This window comes from Coptis chinensis, chromosome 7 (genome assembly GCF_015680905.1).
Source record: "Coptis chinensis isolate HL-2020 chromosome 7, ASM1568090v1, whole genome shotgun sequence".
NCBI lineage: Eukaryota > Viridiplantae > Streptophyta > Magnoliopsida > Ranunculales > Ranunculaceae > Coptis > Coptis chinensis.
Genome location: NC_141462.1, coordinates 91,795,558 through 91,815,099, shown reverse-complemented (window position 1 = coordinate 91,815,099; position 19,542 = coordinate 91,795,558). Strand labels below are relative to the sequence as shown.

At 36.0% G+C, this 19,542-nt stretch overlaps 3 protein-coding genes across 10 annotated transcripts in view; 2 read left to right on the top strand and 1 right to left on the bottom strand.

The window, feature by feature from the left end:
• Positions 1 to 2,280: 2,280 nt before the first annotated feature.
• The window catches only part of LOC147489966 (cinnamoyl-CoA reductase 1-like), a 71,760-nt gene continuing 54,498 nt past the window's right edge, over positions 2,281 to 19,542 (top strand). The window contains exon 1 of the mRNA XM_086572742.1: positions 2,281 to 2,399. The gene's annotated coding sequence lies outside the window, so the exon portion shown is untranslated. The remainder of the gene's footprint in view (positions 2,400 to 19,542) is intronic.
• On the top strand, positions 2,558 to 5,356 carry LOC147489974 (protein FLC EXPRESSOR-like). The gene is made up of 5 exons (XM_086574777.1): positions 2,558 to 3,111; positions 3,192 to 3,343; positions 3,488 to 3,549; positions 3,653 to 3,766; positions 5,154 to 5,356. Exons 1-5 carry the CDS (start codon positions 2,636 to 2,638, stop codon positions 5,235 to 5,237), a joined length of 888 nt encoding a protein of 295 aa, XP_086430903.1. The 5' UTR covers positions 2,558 to 2,635; the 3' UTR covers positions 5,238 to 5,356.
• On the bottom strand, positions 8,116 to 16,272 carry TAF15B (TBP-associated factor 15B). 8 transcript variants are annotated; one of them, XR_015202150.1, is made up of 8 exons: positions 16,007 to 16,272; positions 15,783 to 15,912; positions 14,979 to 15,573; positions 14,468 to 14,618; positions 14,309 to 14,384; positions 9,953 to 10,179; positions 9,796 to 9,848; positions 8,116 to 8,437 (listed from the first exon to the last, which is right to left on the bottom strand). XR_015202150.1 is itself a non-coding variant. In XM_086572737.1 (6 exons), exons 1-6 carry the CDS (start codon positions 16,161 to 16,163, stop codon positions 10,047 to 10,049), a joined length of 1,242 nt encoding a protein of 413 aa, XP_086428863.1. In that variant the 5' UTR covers positions 16,164 to 16,247; the 3' UTR covers positions 9,869 to 10,046. The 8 variants fall into 8 exon arrangements, 3 of the variants coding, with proteins under 3 accessions (XP_086428863.1, XP_086428864.1, XP_086428865.1); XR_015202149.1 differs by having other exon boundaries at positions 8,116 to 8,766; positions 16,007 to 16,247; XR_015202148.1 differs by having other exon boundaries at positions 8,116 to 9,848; positions 16,007 to 16,247.

The following is a 19,542-nucleotide window of genomic DNA, read 5'->3' as shown; positions in this document are numbered from 1 at the left end:
AATGCCTTATGTAGAACTATACCAACAAATATGTATATGAACTATACAAGGTGCAAAATATTGAGATGGAATGAGTTTAGAGAGTGCATTTTGCGAACTTGTGTCCTACTAAAACAAATTCTACAAATTTGGAGATTTCATGGGACCTGGCTTGCTCTCCAACAAAAGCAGGCAGGTTAGGGATAAAGGACATTCATATGTAAAATTTGGCACTACTGGCCGGGGGGGGGAAGGCATGGGAGTTACTAGATCAAGCCACTATCTTATGTGCTAAGCAAATGAAGCATAAGTATTTTCCAAATGTGGATTTCATGCAAGTTTCATTGAGAACTACAACATCCAAATGTTGGAGGGTAATGCACAATCTAAGGTCACTATTAAAACTTGGCATCAATTGGAAGGTTGGAAGTGTATTTTCTATTTTCTATACAAGCATGGTTGGATGCATGGATCCCATGTACAACAAGTCCATTGCCACTTTGACCTAAACCTCAAAATTGTGTTGTGGATAGGGTTTCTAATATGATCATACTTGAAACTAGATAATGGAATAGACAGATGATACTTGCTACATGACCAAAGAATTTTATCTATTCCTATCTCTATGAATCAACATGATGATGGCAGATTTTGGACACCTATAAATTTGGGAAATACACGAGATGGAATGGGTGGATGTGGATCTTGTCACTGAGAGATGGGAATTTAAAAAGGTTTGGAAGCTCAATCTAGCTACCTTATAAAGTAAGGTTTTTTCTATGACAAGGTTTACAACATGTTATTCCTACCAATGATATCATTCACCGGCATCATTTCTACACCGATCAATATTGTGTACTATGTGGTTTTGAGCTAGGATCCCATATTCATTTGTTTGTTCATTGTCCCGCCCTTTGCATGATGTTTATGGTTTGGGAATGGTCTTCATTGGTTTATTCAGCGACAACAGGGTCTTTTCATAATTGGTTCATTGAATTAGCAAGAAAAATAAGTAGATTACAAGACAAAGAAGACCTATTGACAAAAGTGGGGACTATTCTATGACACATTTGGTTAGCTCAAATTGAAACTAGATTCATTGGGAAAAGGTATGATCCTATTAGATTCATGTTTCAAGCCTTCAATATGATGAATGATATGTTCAAGATCAGAAAATATTCTATAAGCAGCACGTGTAAAACTACCACAGTGGTGATTGATCTTGCTTGGAAATCTCATTGGCAGAATTGGGTAAAACTTAATACAGATAGGTCAGCTTTGGGTGCCCCTGGCCTGCTGGGGCAGGATGTATAATTAGAGGAGCCGATGGAAATTGTCTATTTGGTGCAGCAAATCTTATTCCATTCGCCAATGCTATGGTTGTAGATTTGTTTGCAGTATGAGTATGGGTTGGACTTAAAGTTGTTATATGTTTGAACATTAGTAAGCTTATAATTGAAATGTATTCAAATTATGTGCATCATGTTCTTTCCAACAGAAGGCCCCAGTCCCTAAAGCTATTGATGTTATTGTCCAAGATATTCGAGATATGCTTGTAAGTATTGAAGAATACTTGATATGGTGGAATTACAGGAAAGTTAATTGTGGTGCTTATGCATTTGCTAGATTGGCATCTAATCTTGCAGATGATCAAAAGTGGTGGACTGAGCCTCAGATACACAGGGACGATGTAAATGCTAATATGTTTTCTTCACTTCCATCTTTATGTTTAACATGGTGGGTGAGACCACCACGGTTTATTGTAAACTAGGGTATGCCTATGCCTACGGCCCGTGACACCTCGACGTGCCTGCAGTGCTATCCGACAACTTGTCAATGTCTTCGGTGCGCAAAATTACACGTATCTCTCGCCGGTCGCGAAACAACATGTCGCGCGTTCGATGCAAGGCCAGCCCAATTGCCCATTATCTATAAGCCAAATAGTATCAATTGGGCCAGCCAATTGTGCAGTACCATGTCAAATTTGGAGGCCCAACAGTTTATAAGCTAGCTCAGCTGCAATTGTTGACTTTTGGATAGATCCCATGATATTTATTGCACTTAACAAAATTGCACAAACCCTCCAAACACTTAGATCTGCCAAGTTATATTTTTGTGAGAATGATTACCAACTATTTGATGGACCTTTTGGGCCCTACACTTTCTTATTTTGTTAGATAGATATTTTAAGACAAGATATGATGGGTGTGTGTATAGTATACTTAATAAGTTAATAGGCATAGTCCGTGAGCGGAGCGAACATTTTGGGAGAGGGGGGGGTAAGGTGGCCCAAAATGTTACTTGGTTGGTTTCTGTCTGTCCTCATCTTCTCCTATTCATCTCTCTCCCTCTCAATCTCTCCCTCTCAATCTCCGAATCTCCGGCTCCTCTCTCTCTCTCTCCCCCTAGGCAGTTTACTAGTTTACAATATACATGAACTATACCTTTTTTTGCATTTTGGCTACTATACAATTTTCTATGCTATGTAGTATGTTGTACTTTTAGTTGTGTTGCAATTTGGGACTATGGTCCATCAGTGATTTTGCCACATAAACTTAAATTCATGCACGCCTAAAGCACGTGACAATAATTCAATTCTCTCTTTTTCTCAGCTCTTCTCTATCTCCCTAAACGTACACCTCCATTCCAACCAAACATGGACGGAAGAAACCGGTTCCACCAACAACAGCGTGTTCCAGTACACCCGGCAGCAGCATTAATGGAACAAAGAATCATAGCCCAACACCGTGAAATACAATCCCTCCTTCTCGACAATCAACGGTTAGCAGCTACCCACGTGGCACTGAAACAAGAACTCTCCGCTTCTACGCACGAACTCCGTCATATCTCCGCGGCCGCCACGAAACTTAAAGCCGAAAGAGACGCGCAAGTACGCGACGTTTTCGAGAGGTCCCTGAAGATGGAATCAGAAGCTAGAATGGTTGTTGGGGTGAATGAGGAGTTGATTAGAGTTAGAGGAGATATGCAGAAACTCAATGCTGAGAGAATGGAGCTGTCCTCTGACCTCGGGGCGGTTCGTGCTGATCTTGCTAGGCTGCGTGCTGATGTCCACAAACTCCCCCTTGTTAAAGCCGAGGTTGAAGACCTTCGTCGCCAGATTGAAATTGGAAGGTGAGACTCAACGCTGACAATTTAGTAACAGTGTTTGCCTCTACATGAATGAAAAGCTTATTCTTATATTAATTGGACAGGGCTGCTATCGAGTTAGAGAATAAGACTCGTGAGGAGAACCTAGAACAGGAAGAAGAAATGGAGAAGAATATGGTTATCATGGCTCGTGAATTGAAAAAACTACGTGCAGAGCTTGCAAATGCGAAAAAAAAACCCTGGTTTGTTTTCATGACATTTTGATGATTCTCTTATATTTTTTAATATCGCAACAGGGGTGATTACCAGCTATTTAAATAATTTAAACTTATTATACTTTGGCTTCGACTGCCATTCAGCCGGACTTGATTTCTTGAATTGTGAATCTTTTCATAATCAGGAACTGGATATACTGGAAATTATGGTAAAAACACCTATGTGGACACTTATGGAACGCGGCAGGTATGTGCTTGTTATACCGTCCTCCTCTTCTCTTATTTGCTCCTAGCAGAATAATCATTGGAGACGTTTTGTAACTGTTGTGCCTGATTTTAATATTATGTAGCCTATGCATAAGAGTCCTTTGGTGCTTGAAATGTTAGACTTGATGGTGGATTTGAGCGGAGAGATCCTTCCAGAAAAGTCTGTTTGTCTCTATACATATGTACTTCTTCTGTATGTAAGTCTACCTATGTGTCTGTTATAAGCCTAATGTATGGTAGAGAATTGTGTGGCAAATGTTGGTGCTATTAAGTACTAACTACTTAAGATGACTTGGTGACTATGCTAATAGAGCTTTATTACAATTTCAACCTTTTGCTAGGTCATTGTTGTCACTGTTTCAGGAATGTGGTCTTATTTGCCTTTTCGCTCAACATAGTCATTACTCATTTATTGTCCTCATTTGTCTTGGAGTTTTACCCAATAAATGTCAATATCTGATGGTTTATAATGTTGTTTAGTGTTGAGACACTGCCACCATGTCAGATGTAGTTCCTAGAGAAGATCTGCTTCCTCTGAATTTCAAGTCTTGTTGGTGAATATCCAATTTCCAAACCTCGACTGATCCATGCTATCGCACATTTGCACATCTTTAATATGCTGCCATAAATATGAAAAATAGTAAACAAAAATCTGCTGAGACTTTGATATGATATTGAAGTCAAATATCAGCTGAGAAAAAAAATCAAGACTGAAACTTATGTTTTCTTTGAATCTTTTAACTGAATGAATGCCAATTAGTTGTTCGGGCTTCATATGAGAAAGCTATATGATACAAATTCACAATATGTTGTAAGCCTGCAACTATATGTATCGGCTTTGGGTGATCCCATTTGATTTGGATTATCCATTTGATTTGGATGATTCCGTTTCCAACACCTACTACTCAAATAGGTAAATATCACACTAACTTCATAATTATGAGTGTCATAATGAGTTGGAGTCCACCGTGATTGTAATCATAACTTCAATCTGGCAGCATTTGTTGACGTGGGAGTAGCCTTAGATTTGACAGATTTAAAGAAGTGCAAGTCATTGACAACAATTTCCTTTATCTTCTTTAGTGAAAATATGTGCTGTGCTGTTCTAGTTTATTATGGGGTCTATTCCTTTGTTTAACCAATGGGAGTGGGACCTTCCAATTCCAAGGTCTTTAGGTCCTACTGAAATTGTAACCCTGAATAAACAGTCAATCTCTTGGTAAAAGCATCTTAAAATAGTTCTATCACTCTTGTGGCTGTTGAGACTTGGTTGTAGCAGTTCAGCTGTAGGAGGAATATGGTCCCTATAATCAAGGCAATAAATAGATTGAGAGAATAGACTCTTGAGATATCTATATTTCAGTTCTAGTGGTAAAACAGAGGATGAATAAAGGTAAGCACAGAATGCTTACCTTTCAGATTCCCTTTTTGGTCAGTCAAATTACATAGTGTGTTTACTCATGAAACCTGTAGCTGGTACCCTTACTGCGTAGGTCTCAATGTCGATTCTCTTGGATGAGACTTTCCATTGATGTTGCATCCCAGAGGCCTTACTAATTTTACTATTACATATTTTTGTTTAAGGTTCAGGGCAGTGCTGATGGTTATGAATATGGGTCTGCAGCAGTCTCACATGCCCCGTATGACAGAACGCGTGTGCATAGATGAATTCCAGTGAGTGTTGTTTGTAACCACTTGGGTCAAAATTTTGATTTTTATTAATGGTATATGTAATCTCTTTCTCTTGGTGATTCCTTGTTTTTAAGAAAGTCATCATTTTTGTTATACAATTCAGACTCTTCTGACTCTCCCGAAGTTTTTGTCACAGTTTCTGGATATTTATCATGAGCAGAGTGTATGTAAAACTATGTACGAATCAAAATCGTATATAAAGTTGCATTTGATTTTTATTCCATTCGGATCATGCCTTATATAATGTCTCATTTCTTTCGTATGACGAGCTTCCCTTGTAATTCATGCTGGTGATTAGGATAAAGGAGAAATCACATTCGAATTGGTGTAATGGATGGTATATATTGGTTCAACAATGAGACTCCCAGTGTTATGCATCATTACTCATGAATAGATGCATGTTGTGCTTGAATCTCCTTTTTTCACTATCCTTTTTATTCATATTTACACGTCAAGATCTGATAAAACTATAAAAGTAGTGCATTTAGTGAAACTTTTCTGATGATGGTTTGATAACACACCTTGTGAAGATTTGGGATTTAATATAACGAGGGTATGCAGAATTTCATACATCTTGGCTCTTTTTCTTTCGCAAGCATACTATTTTAAGTTTGCTCAAAATAGGTTTTTGTAATCCGAATGCCTATATAAATATAAGATTCGTCAGATGGATTGAAAGTTGAACTACGAAGCATCCTAATCAGACTGCACTGGAAGTATACAAAATCCTAATTTGCTTTAACATATGAGATTGGGAGTTATACCTACATGATTAACTGAAATTTGTATATACAGTTAAAATTCTTGTGGCCAAGATAATTGTACTTAACAAGTTACTCGAGCAGAGTGAACACTAGTTGGTCGTGAAATTCGCTTGGAAATATCACTTACTCCACCAATCTTCCAGGCGCAGTACTTTCTGGGTCTCTCTCTGAAAGGTGTGCGCATAAGCCATTGCCTGTGAGGCTGTGACAGCACCATTCTCTCTAAGCTGAGATTTTGATGCTAAAAGGTGCAGCGGAGAACAGAAAATTCCAACTTCAAACAGCAGCAGCATTCATATCAGTGGCATATTGAGAAAAGCATCTCTGCATGTTCAAAGTATTGTACTTTTGTATTCTTGCTTAAACTTTCAAAGATGAAGGATTTCTACAACTAATATACGCAGCTTGTGAAATAAAGAGTCCCTCCAAGTTGCTACCAGATTACCGTCTGAGTTAAGAAGGAGATAACCCAGGAGAGACATCTGAACTTTATTCATGCAGTATAATCTGGATGCAAGTGATGAGCTGTTCTCTTTATTTTGTACCTTTTTAATAGTACGAGAATATAGGGACGGGAAACACAAATAATGACTGCGAACTCTTCAATTTGAAATCAAAAGAGAGCAAACGAAGTACTATGGCCTGAAAGATTGCTGCTGTAAGGTGAAGCTGCACAATTAGTAATCCTAATACTTGCTAATATGCTCCGAAGTTAAACTAAATAAGTAGTGTATATTTACTAAGTTCTCTTTTAATTTTTCTGTTAGTAAGTTAAGTTTAGGTATTGCCGAACTAGACCGCTTTATATGCATTAGCAACTCCACGATGTCATCCAAATTCCAAACAGTAGTTTGCTTCCGACCACCCATGCAGCTGGAGTGTATTGGTGATTTGGAGGGCTTTTAAGTACTCAAATCACTGATACTCGAGCGCACCTCAAGCTTGGGTCGTTACTGGCTCATTCATCCGTGTTCATACCGCATTTGAGTTGCAGATACTCTGAAGCTCACTTAAAACTAGGGGTGTCTCTTTTTTCCAAAAACCCAATTTTTCCGAATTCCGATCCGATATTTTTCTGAATTTGGCAATGATATTTGTGTTCCGATATCCGAAATTCCATATCCAATTTTTCCAAAAATTAATTGGATTGGAATTGAATATGTTTTCAAAATCCGATCCAATCCGATTTTCGATTAATTTCCGAATTTTTAACATATCTGGTCTACTTCATATAATTACTAAATTAAAACTACATATAGTTTACAAACCAAATAAAAATCCTAGAGAAATAGAACATTGTCTCTCACAATTCAAGAAATCAATATTTTCATTCTAGTACATGTCTCAATTTATCCCATATTCCTATTTATTGAATTAATGCATTAACATGCATGAAGAAAAAAATTGTTGAATAAATGAGTTAAAATGTCTAAGTTGTTTTTTAGAATTAATACATTTCAAAATAATTAATAAATGAATGTATTAAATGAATAAAAAATAGTTATTCTAAGAATATCCGATTATATAATTTAAATTTCCGATTTACTTCCATATTTTGCATATTCCAAAATTTTAATTTTCCAAACTTTCCGAATTCGAAAAAATATTATCATCCCTAAAATTAGATTAGATTTGATTTGAAATTGGATAAATTAATCATAAATAAAAAAAAAAAAAAAAAATCCGAAAACCCTTTATCCGATCCAAAGTCACCTCTACTTAAAACACAAGCAGGGTCAACAAAAATAACATCCCTGGCAAAAGCATACCTGGCCATCAGTCTACTCATTAAACTCTAACGTAATGAAAAACAACTGCTATTTTACCCTGGCCAGATACGTATTTATTTGCTCATTTGGCATCTACTCACGCGTACTGTCAAAATTGAATGCGGAGGGCAGACCAATATTGTACCTAATTTCAGTTAAATACATTTTTTTTCGTTTAAGTGGCAAACATGGGTAGAAGTAGAACATATCAAAATTTCGGGTCTTTTTTTTGTACAATACGGATAATTGTTTTTTACACCAATTTTACCTAGAACATAAGAATATCATTTATAACCAATACTTTCATATAGATCAAGGCCATACAAGAAAAACAAATGATTCAAGTATTAGGATATTACCAAACAAGAAACAGACTATTAGTTGAAATCAGCTACTTCAGTTACACAGAAAATTTAACACAAACACACCTACGGCAACAAATATTCTAATGAAAACAGAATGTTAAAGAGAAATATACAAGAGATTTAGGGTAAAGTATTTCTTTAAATAGATCCTCACAAGTTTTCCCAAAATCACTTCTGGGTGCCTCAAAATCTTGTCTGGGTCTTTCAAAAAACTGACAACTGCTTCGAATCTCTACGCAGCAGCTTTAGCTCATTCATCAGATAGCACATCTCAAAACCTATGGAAGAACATATCAAATCCACAACAGAACAAACTCATTGAACGGGACTTTGATATGCAGAAGCATATTATGGCTGCTGTTTGTGCAGAAATAATTCCCATGAGCTGAACCAACCCCTCAACTTTAACAAATCTAGACCACACGACACCAAATTAAATTGTGCTGATGGCACACAATGGCAACCAAAAGGCGATCCAAATTGCATGAGCACGGTAAAAGCAGATCAAGGCCTTGTTGTCAAAGGCATGGCCATTGAAGTACAGCCGAAGGCAAGGCCAGATCATGTGTCAGCACGCGAGAACACATACTTCTAATAGGGAAAGTGTCTGGGTAATTACAAAAAAAATGCACAAAAAACATTGAGACACTAGGAACTTTTTTATTCAGCTGCCTCACTTCTGAAGATGGAATCATATGATCCCCAAACAATAAGCAGAATTTAAATAGCTACCGCCACCAAACAAATATCAATACATTGAAGAAATATGGATAATTCACTTTTCATTTACATGCTATAGCTTAACTGGTCCTTCCAGATCTTACAAAATAAATTATAATTCCAAAATGAAAGTGAGCTTCAAATATTATAAATATAATATACGTACATATTTATAACATTCAAATCTTCAAAAAATCTATTTGGCTTAAACTCTAGTTTACTTTTTTGGAAGTTGATATTAGCAAAAATTAAATTTGCAATAAACGTTCCTAAAGTGAAAGATCCAAAAGAGCTTCAGATCCATAACCACAGCAACTACAATACAGCACTAGACGCAAAATCCTAGCAAGTGACTGGAAGTCAGACAGAACTTCTTCCTAATATAACACAACGTACTTTGCATGACTATTTAAAGAATTCCACCTTTATTTTAACATATGACCAGTCTTCCACAGATTACACGAGGAACGACCAGAGGAAGAGGACAGCATAAATTTCGAAAACTTAACAAGTCTAAGAATAACTAGGTTTTGACAACATAAACTAATACACCCAAGGACTAAATTCCTCTTTTTTCTTTTCTTTTCTTTTTTGCCCTGTCTAAGGACTGGATTCATCTTTAAACAAACGATAGTAGAACCTCCAGTTCACCAAACCCGATCATACAACTGCCACTATTGCCACCTTTAGAGAATATGCTCAAGGACACAGGGATGTACATTTGATTCTGCTACACACACATCCATGCATGACAGCACAGATATGCAATAAGTAGTTACAAGTAAATCACAAATCCGTACTTTATACCAATGCCACAATAAATAAACATGAGCACGGATTGCGGCAAACCTATGGACTACATAACGTGGGCAAATACCCACGCAGAAATTGAAAATTTTGTAGCAGCAGTACTCACCTGTACTCAGAACCTACCATATAGCAGCAATCAGAGATTATCCACACTTGCCTCTATAAAAAGATCCACATAGTTCAAATTAAGCCCCTCCAACTTGCAATATATATAACGATAATAATGAGGGAGGGGATTGCACAGAGAAGGCAAGTAAACCTACCTCTTAGTCCCGTTTGAAAACAACCCACCAAAACGAATTAGACATAGAATTCTCAGAACAAATTTTAGTACATAAAAGGATCTGCATAGATGTTTTAGTAGGGACGCGAGCGATTTCCACCGTGATGATGTCTATCTGGTCCAGAACCACCACCATCTCTGTAATTATCTCTGCGTCTGTCTCCGCCACCACCATAGCCACCTCTACCGCCACCTCTACCACCACCTCTGTTTCACAATTAAAAAGGTCAATCTCAACCATAAAGGAGGGTGATTTCATTACAAAGACAGGTCAAAATCCTATCCATCTATTGTGTTATTTTCAAGATATACCTGCCCTCTTACATGACATGACAAATCAATCAGAGTTACATAGACAAGTAAGAACAATAAATCAGGGGGGGCAATATTCTCCCCCTAAGACATCTATAACCTCACCTCAAAGATTATTTAGTACCCATAATACCCCTCCATCACCATTAATCAACACCAACGTCTGTAAAGTCCAAGTGCATAGCCAATTCCATGAACAACTAATATATACTTATTTTAATTCAAAATTCATCTTTTTGTTCAGCAAGACTTTTAGATCAATTGCACTATCATAAAAAACTTGATCTTGTGATATGCATCATATATGTTGTTCGTCTAAGTTTTTTCCCAGAGTTTCAATTAATCAATTTGGAGTTTCATCCTGTGGGTTTTATGTTTGTTGTTATATATATTGGGATTGTTGAAAGTTTCATTTAATTACACTGATGTGAATTGGGCAATCACATTAGTGAAGCTTCCATGAACTTTGGAGCTTCCAGTGTTCTAATATAATGCTTGTTATGTAATTCACATTAATTGGGTCAATAGAATGTACGTTCTCTCTCCATTTTGTGTTTTTCGAGTCACACCTATTTAATTGACTCATACCAACATCATGTGCTGTGCAAGGCATTTGGAGAAAAGGAGATGGACAGAAAAAGGGAGAACGAGGAGGATGAGGTGATAGTTGCAAACTTATAATTAAAAAGGGGTATGACAGAAAATACACATTGTTTGGGGGTGAATTTGTATATGATAACAATGACTATATTAGCACCCTATATTAAAATTATAATAAAAACAAAAACAGTAACTACATTACTCGACATTTTACCATCACCCCACCCCCCAACCCACACACTCCTAACAAAAAAAAAGTTGCTAATATATGCACCACCTACATCTATAACCTACCCCCAACAATTATCATTTACCAATTATACCCTCTTCCAAAACAAACTAAACTAAGCAGGCAATGGGTTTAATCTCCCTGATACTTGAATGGTTGCACAAAAAACCCCACGAAGCGAACAAATGCATAAAACCTCCCTATTATTTAAAACATAAAATCAAAGCCAAAACAGACCAAAATACCCCCGTGAACTCAGCTTACGTACTTTCTCTATTTTACATACTTTGCAAAAAGAAAATAAAATACCCCTAAAAACTCATCAGATTATATCATAAGTCTTATTTTCTTCTTAAAAACACTATGAAAAAATTAAATTCAACACGCTAATCGTCATTGCAAGACGAAGAAACTAAAGAAGGTTGTAGATAAAGTTTTTGACGATTTCGAGGATCCCAATCAAGTTGAAGATGATCCACAAAGGGGAAAAAAAAATCTTGTAGTCCAACTGAAAAAGAGAAGTTGAAGAGGTGTTTTATTTCATTTGTAGAATCTTCACTAAAATTGTTGTGTGTTGGTTGGTCACTTGGTTGCAATCAAGGCTTTTTTATGTGGGAATGATGTAATGACCAAGTTAGTTGATTTCTAGACATAAAATGACTATTTTTAGTGTACTGTGCAGGTGTATTTCATTTAAATCTTTGTTTTATAGTTATCTGGTGTAATCTGTTGGTGTCTTGGTGAGTCGGTGATGCTGAAATCTATTGGTACCTATGTAAAACTATATTTTCATAGATTGTCTATCAGTTGGTTTGTTTAATTTCAGATTTCTACAGTGTAAATATACATTTTACTAGGTTAAATTATTGTGTAAATATAAATTTGCATGGTTTGACTTGCTCTATTTCAGTATTCTTCTATATAAAACTATATTTTCATAGTTAAACTACTGTGTACAGATAAATTTTCAGAGATTAACTTAGTTTACAGACTTTGTTCAGTTTCACAAACTACGTACTATGTTAATATAAATTTTCATAGGTTACGTCAATTCACAGACTAGTTCTATATTTCAAAATTCTTCTATGTATAAATTTATTTTCGTATGTAAAAGTGTTAAAACTAAATTTTCATATTTAAACTACTATGTTAAGATAAATTGTTATAGTTAAACTACTATGTAAATTTAAATTTTTATAGGTTATGCTAATTTACAGACGTGTTCTAGTTCAAAATTCTTCTATGTAAATCGATTTGCATATGTGAATATAAATTGTCATATTTAAACTACTATATAAATTTGCATAGGTTAGGTTAATTTACAGAGTTGTTCAGTTTCACAAACTAATACAATACCATAAGAGCTAGTTACAACTTACAACAGTTTCCCTCTGTCAGATTTCATTCTTGTCCTATTTCAGAAATCTACCATGTTAAAATAATATTTCATATATAAAAATCTCTTTCCATAGGTTAAATGCTACTATGTAAATGTAAATTTTCGTAAGTAAAGGTAATGTCAAAAGTCAAGTTTTTTTCATTTCAAATAATTTTGCATAGGTTATGATCGATCTGTTTTCTCTATAAAAATTGAACTTTTCATAGGTCAAGTTACTGTGTAAATTTAAATTTACATAAATTAGTTTTGTCGGATATCAATTGTAGTAATCTACTGTGTAAATATACATTTTAACAGGCTGTATAAAATTACATGAATTCGTTGTGTCAGATGTTAAATTGGTCAATTTCAAAGAAATGCTATATGAAAACAATTTATCATGCATAGTTTCTTATTTGGTTGCAGACTTGTAAACATACTATTCTAAATTTAAATTTTCATGGATCAAGTTACTATATAAATTTAAGTTTTCATAGCTCTAGTGACTATGTAAATATAGTTTTACATATATATTACTGTAAAAATACATTTACATATATTCTGTCAGGTGTCGGAAAATTTTCAATCCCAAAAGTTACTATATAAATTTAAGTTTTCATAGCTCCAATAACTGTAAATATAATTTTACATATATATGACTATGTAAAAATATATTTACATATATTCTGTCAAGTGACGGGAAATTTTCAATCTCAAAAGAATAAAAAAATAAATAAGATAAAACGGGAAATAAAAAACGGACCAAATTCATCTCTTTTTTGGAAAACAAGGAGGTTATTTAATGAGACCTAAATAATAGGGAGGCTATGTGGTATGGGCCGATGGGAGAGAGTTTATACTCAACCGGGTTAGAACCAAGGGGTTGAGCCTCATTTCTTGCTAAACTACGACCTCATTAAGCGAGCGATAACCATAATTTGTTTTTAAAAAAATATCTTAGTGTCTAGGCCCCTGTAGGTTGCAACAACAAAAAAAATCTCTATTAATGCACCAACTACATTAAACAATTCCCCTTTATCCACTTACAAAACATGGTCGACGTGCAACCCTGGTTGCACCAACATAAAGAGTTAAGTATGATCAATAACTTTAGTATTTTTTCACCAAATGCCTAAACTGTTTAGCTGTAGGAGTGTAGGAGCTCAAAAAAGATCTGTGTACGCTATATGTAATTCCCTTTGTGTGTTTCCTTCCTAAGCAATTACTTTCCAATTTCATGTATAGGGGTCCTTCCTCTCCGTTGTGTTAATTTCGACACACGTTTACGGAAACGGACAGCAGAAGGGCATTTAAAGTGTCCTTCGTAACCATTCCTGGATCACCAACCAAGCTCGCTAGCAATGCTAACCCATGAATCACCTAGTTGCATCTGATACCAATCACAACACACCAATATTCTTCCCAACAGAACTGTAATAGTCTGATCCATATAATGCATCATCCTCCACAATGTAACTAAAAACTCAATGTGTGGTTTCAGATAAAACTACAGATGTGTTCTACAGTGTGTGACAAACTCTAGTAGAAAAAGCTAACATCTCAACTTCATTCTAGAAATAAATTAACACCTTGGATTATTTCTCAAGGACATCGTAGTAAAAAAATGAATTTAAGAAGCATAAATAGTACAAAACCAATGACAATTTCGCAAAGATAATCCAATGAGAATGCAATTGAAGAACAACTTTATAATAAATCCAGTTCAACTTGCAATAGGCCCACTCTTGCATTAAATTAGCCTTATGGTTCCTACCAATTAGGCAAATTAGGTAGAGAAAGAGAGGAGAAATCCATACCCGAAATTAGATGGAGGTCTAGGCGCAGACTTCTCTGCCATCCCAACTGTGATTTTATGACCTCTCAATTCATAATCTGGGAAAAAGGGTAGGCCAAGGATCAAGAAAGGAAAATCAGAAAATAAATGAATTGTATACGAGTGCAAAAGTGAAGCTCACTGTTGAAAAATCCCCCCGCGGAATGTGCAGCAGAAGGATCTTCATAAGACAAGACAGCATCTCCTTTACTTTTTCCACTATCATCTGTATATATCTTTATACTGTAGGGCCACTGATCCTTGTAACCCCGCTTCTGCTTGATTCTTGCAACCTACAGAAAAGCACCAGCACAAACATATTCAAATTGTGTAAACAATATTCAGTCCTTCCGAGGACTCATAAATGTAAACCTCCCCCCCCCAAAAGGCTAACACACACAGTCCTTCCAGAGAATCATAATAAAAAGAAATAAATGAATGATTTGCAAGTATCATCCTCCAGTCCAATTTGATGACGCATGCCTCCATAACAGAAAATTCTCGTATCAAATTTTTGGAGAAAAATGTGCAAGTGCAATAGAAGCGAAAGAATAGTCACACAGAGCTGCCAATAACAACCAATCTTCTCAGAAGACAGATAATACAAACAAAAATTATACCTAATTCATTATGAAGTCAAAGACAATTATTACCTGACCAATTCCTGAAAAAAGTTCTTGGAGCTCATCTGTAGTCACATCTGCAGGCAAGTTTGATATATAAATCCTTGCATTATCACAGGTATCTCCACAATTCTCATCGCATTGCTTGACCTTTTCAGCGGGTACTTCAGCAGGAGAACCACCATAACCGCTTCCAGAGTTGCGAGGAGCACCACCACCATAGCCACCATCACCACCTCCATAGCTTGGAGGGGCACCATAAGATGGAGGACCGCCTGAATAACTAGCTGGTGGGGGAACTGCATTATCACCTCCATAGCTTGGAGTCCCACCATACGCATTAGAAGGTGGTGGGTAATTTCCACCAGCTCCACCATAAGATGGATTAGCAGGTGGAGCCTGACCATAGCCGCCATCGTCCCTACCACCATAAGAACCATCTCTTCCACCACCACTTCTATTACCACCATATCCCCCGCCACCACCACTTCCCCCTCGATCATAACCTCCACCACGGCTACCGCCACTGCTGCGTCCACCACTTTCATGATCACCACCACCACCAGGGCTTGGAGTTCCACATTTGTTACACTCTCTTCTTCTTGCAAAGTTTGAATTTCCACAACTACACCCACAACAACAAACAAATACCCACATTTTACGCATCAGTATAACAATACAAACCCCTAATTTCAATATAACCATACATCACCACAACTACTCCCACCTAGGAAACATGCTTACATATCTTTCTAACAATAAAATCCTAAATTCATCTAAATTAAGGTAAAGTACTTGCATCCTGAAATGGCAAATTTACTGAAAAAGACAAACCTCGGATTAGGGCAAAGCCAATCGCCATCCCTACCACTGCCACCACCTCGACCACCACCACCTCTGCCTCCTCCACGATCTCCACCTCTTCCTCCACCACCTTGATATCCACTACCACCGCGATCTCCACCTGGACATAAACACAACACACATCAGCCCTAAACATTCAAATCAAATAATAATAAAAAAATGATAAAACTATTCATAAAAATTCAATCACTCGCCCCGGCTCTGTGAATTACCACCATATCCACCTCCACTACCACCATACCCACCTCCACCACTACTTCTACCACCATATCCTCCGCCGCCACCATTGTAGCTTCCACCGCCATATCCGCCGCCTCCACGGGGGGCAGAATCGTCACCGTACGACGACATGAGTTTCTAGGGTTTCTTTTTTTTTTTTTTTTCTTCTGTCTCGATTCGAAGAGGTTTTAGACTTTTAGGGCATGCGAAAAGCAGCTGCTGGCTCGATTTTATATTTCTGTCAGTTAATATCAACATTTCGGCCCAAATGAGACTTCACGTTTAGTTACTGGGCTGGGCTGGGCTGGGCCATATGGATAAAATATAATTCATGGCCCATCGTCTTGACCTAAACAGTGGTTCTTGTGGGGATGGGTCATGCGAAAATAATCACTGGATTACTTAAATCTGTGTGCTGGATTACTCGTGGAAACCTTTGCGGTAACTGATCGTGCAGACTATAGAGCCTCAAATTTCCCACCATATAAGTGCTAATATAAATACTCGTTTCTGGTACAACAAACAGACATTCCTTCTTTTCACATGAATGCCATTTTAAGTTTTGAATAACCTATGATTTGTAAGGGTTTGTCTTTTGCATATTATGCTAGATTACTAGTACTCTCTTTATTCAGTTGATAATTAGATGCGATTATATAGCGATACTTTATAGCCTAATTTAACTACTAGTCAATCCTACAAATTGTCTTCATACACTACAGTAGATTTTACTTTAAATCAGGTGTTGCATTTGTGTGCATCATTGGTCAATACTACAAACTTTATAGCCCCGCCCCTAAATCTATCATAGTGTGCATAGCCGCTAATTTTGCACAAATTACTTTGTTAAAATAGTAGAAATGTGACTTGAACTTAACAAGCCCTCTTGGAACATCCAAGGGTTGTGTCTGTCAATAGTTCCGATAACAGACCCGAACTAAAATTTAGTTCACAGTTTGCACTCTACCGATTCGAAACCGAACCAAACTGATAAGATATTAGTTTGGTTTCGGGTTTTTCCTCTACCGAACTAATATGAACCCGAACCAATAAAATGGCATTTTAGTAATATTTATGATTAATTTTGTATATATTTACCAATTGTGTGACTGAAATTAATTGATTGGATTTATGATTTAATTGATTTTATAGTTTTCGGTTCGGATCGATTCGGTTTCGGGTTCCTAATTTTTTTATCGATTTGATCAGATTTCAAGTTCCCAATTCTCTTATATGTTATGGTTTGGATTTTTTAGAATCCAACCCAAACTAATCCATTGACAACCCTAGTTGTATCAAATGTCTTATTTAGGACGGTGTGCCTAGTGGTTGTCAAATGCCAAAAAATACAAGATGTGTTATTTGTCATTTTTGTGGCTAAAATTTGATAAAAAATAACTAATGAATTTGTGTTGGGCAAGTCTACTACCGTACGTACGACAAATCCAAGGGCGGCTTTGAGATTGTAGGGCCCTAGACAAACTCCACTAAATAGGGCCTATATGATAGTTTTAACAAAAATAGTTAATTGGTTTTGCTAAATATATTTTAGGATAATGTGATTTAGATTAGTAGAAAATGACATAATGTACAGAATAACATAATAATTGTATAAATTTTCTAGAAGAGGGGCTAAAATTTTTGGGGCCCCATTCCGAATGATAACTTTATTTTTTCTGTTATAATTTTACAACTATACTTAAACAAACTGAATATATTTATTGGAATTGAAACAACATTATATAAAATCACAATGAACAATGAACTTCATATGACATTGATGTATAACTTTTTTTATAGCCATTTTATAGTTGTTTAAATATGATTGTTGGTAGAACCCTAAAACCACTGCGGCAAAAGTAGGATTGTCAATGGGTTTTGATAACTCGATAACTAATCCGAACCATGTAAGAAAATTATATTTTCTTTTCTTTCCCTAAATATGGTTATTATAGGAAATCCAATATTTTAGGATATATGCTAAATATTGGTTTCTATCTTGCACAAGATTGTACAATATCCTCTGCCTTGATGGACGGCTGAAATTAAGGAAATCCTAATTGGTAGAATCAGTCCTCTCTCCACCTATAAGTAAAAACTTTTGTTCATCACAAAAGCTTCACTTCACAAAATTCAATACATTAAGATTTGTAGGCAAGGAGAGAGAAACAGATCTATTATATGGCGATTAAAGCATTCAATCAATAATAACATCAGACAGCAGGATCAGCAAGCTCTTTGCATCAGGATGTCTGGAGGTAACATTTACATTATTTTTTTATTAATCTTACATGTGATTATTATGTAGTTCACGATCTTAGGATTCATGTTAAGAAATATCTAACATGTGGTGTCACGAGCTTTGTTTTAGAACACATGATAGTCCATTAGTTAGGATTACTTTGGATCGCCATAATCGGCATATGTAGATCCGTTTCTAACTTTGTTTTGCAGCAATTTATTGATCCAACTATTATGGTCTGTATAAATGGTTTATGTTTAATTTATTCCTCAATTTTAATTAATGCACGACTGTTTGATCGTGAGAAATCAATGTAATAGTTAAATATATTTGTTATGTGGAAATTTACTGTGTTGGTCTTATTCGCCTTCACGGGTTTGCAATGATAACAAACAGCTTTTTCGTTCACATCATCTATTTATTTGGCATGGGCAAGAATGGCGAGGCATCGTCTGGATATTCCATCTGTAAATACTTAAATGAAAGCCAATGCAGCATCCAACCACTACAATAACTTAAAATTGTCAAGCTATTAAAGTAGATCATCTAAGTTAAGTTGATATATATATGGTATATATATATATATATATATATTTTTTTTTTTTTTTTTTTTTTTTGGAGTACGATTAGGTTTCACCACAATGACCCTAACTATTAAACACTGATTTTGGCCCTAATAGTACCATCATGGTGTTTAAACTACATATTGTTCAAACGCATGAAGCTTTTAATCGCCCACAAGCGGATTATATTCATACGTCAAACAATAATTAAGGAGTGTTTTGTTCGCACGTAGACCAAGGATATCCACAAATTTTAATTAGGAGAAACATCACTCAATTTTTTATCACCTTGAATATGACGACTTTAGATGGTATAATGTGTAGAAATTATGGTGACTACCCACAGGAGCACCTAAATTTTATGTCGTATATATTCATACATGTGTTGTTTTAATTAAAAGCCTTATTGTATCTCTATTTGCAGTTATCATACCTACTAATCTAAATTCGCATGTTATTTCTGTCACTAAGCTCAATGGAACCAACTTCTTATAATGGAAAGAGCAAGTTGAGTTCACATTGAGGGTACTTGAATTGGATATGGCTCTTCTTAATGATAAGCCACCTCCACTTACTGCCGAAAGTACCGCTGAGGAAAAGAATCTCCTTAATACTTGGGAGAGGTCTGACAGACTAAGCATTATGTTTTTGCAAATGACTATTGCTACTAACATCAAAACATCCCTTCCTAAATCTGAGAATGTTA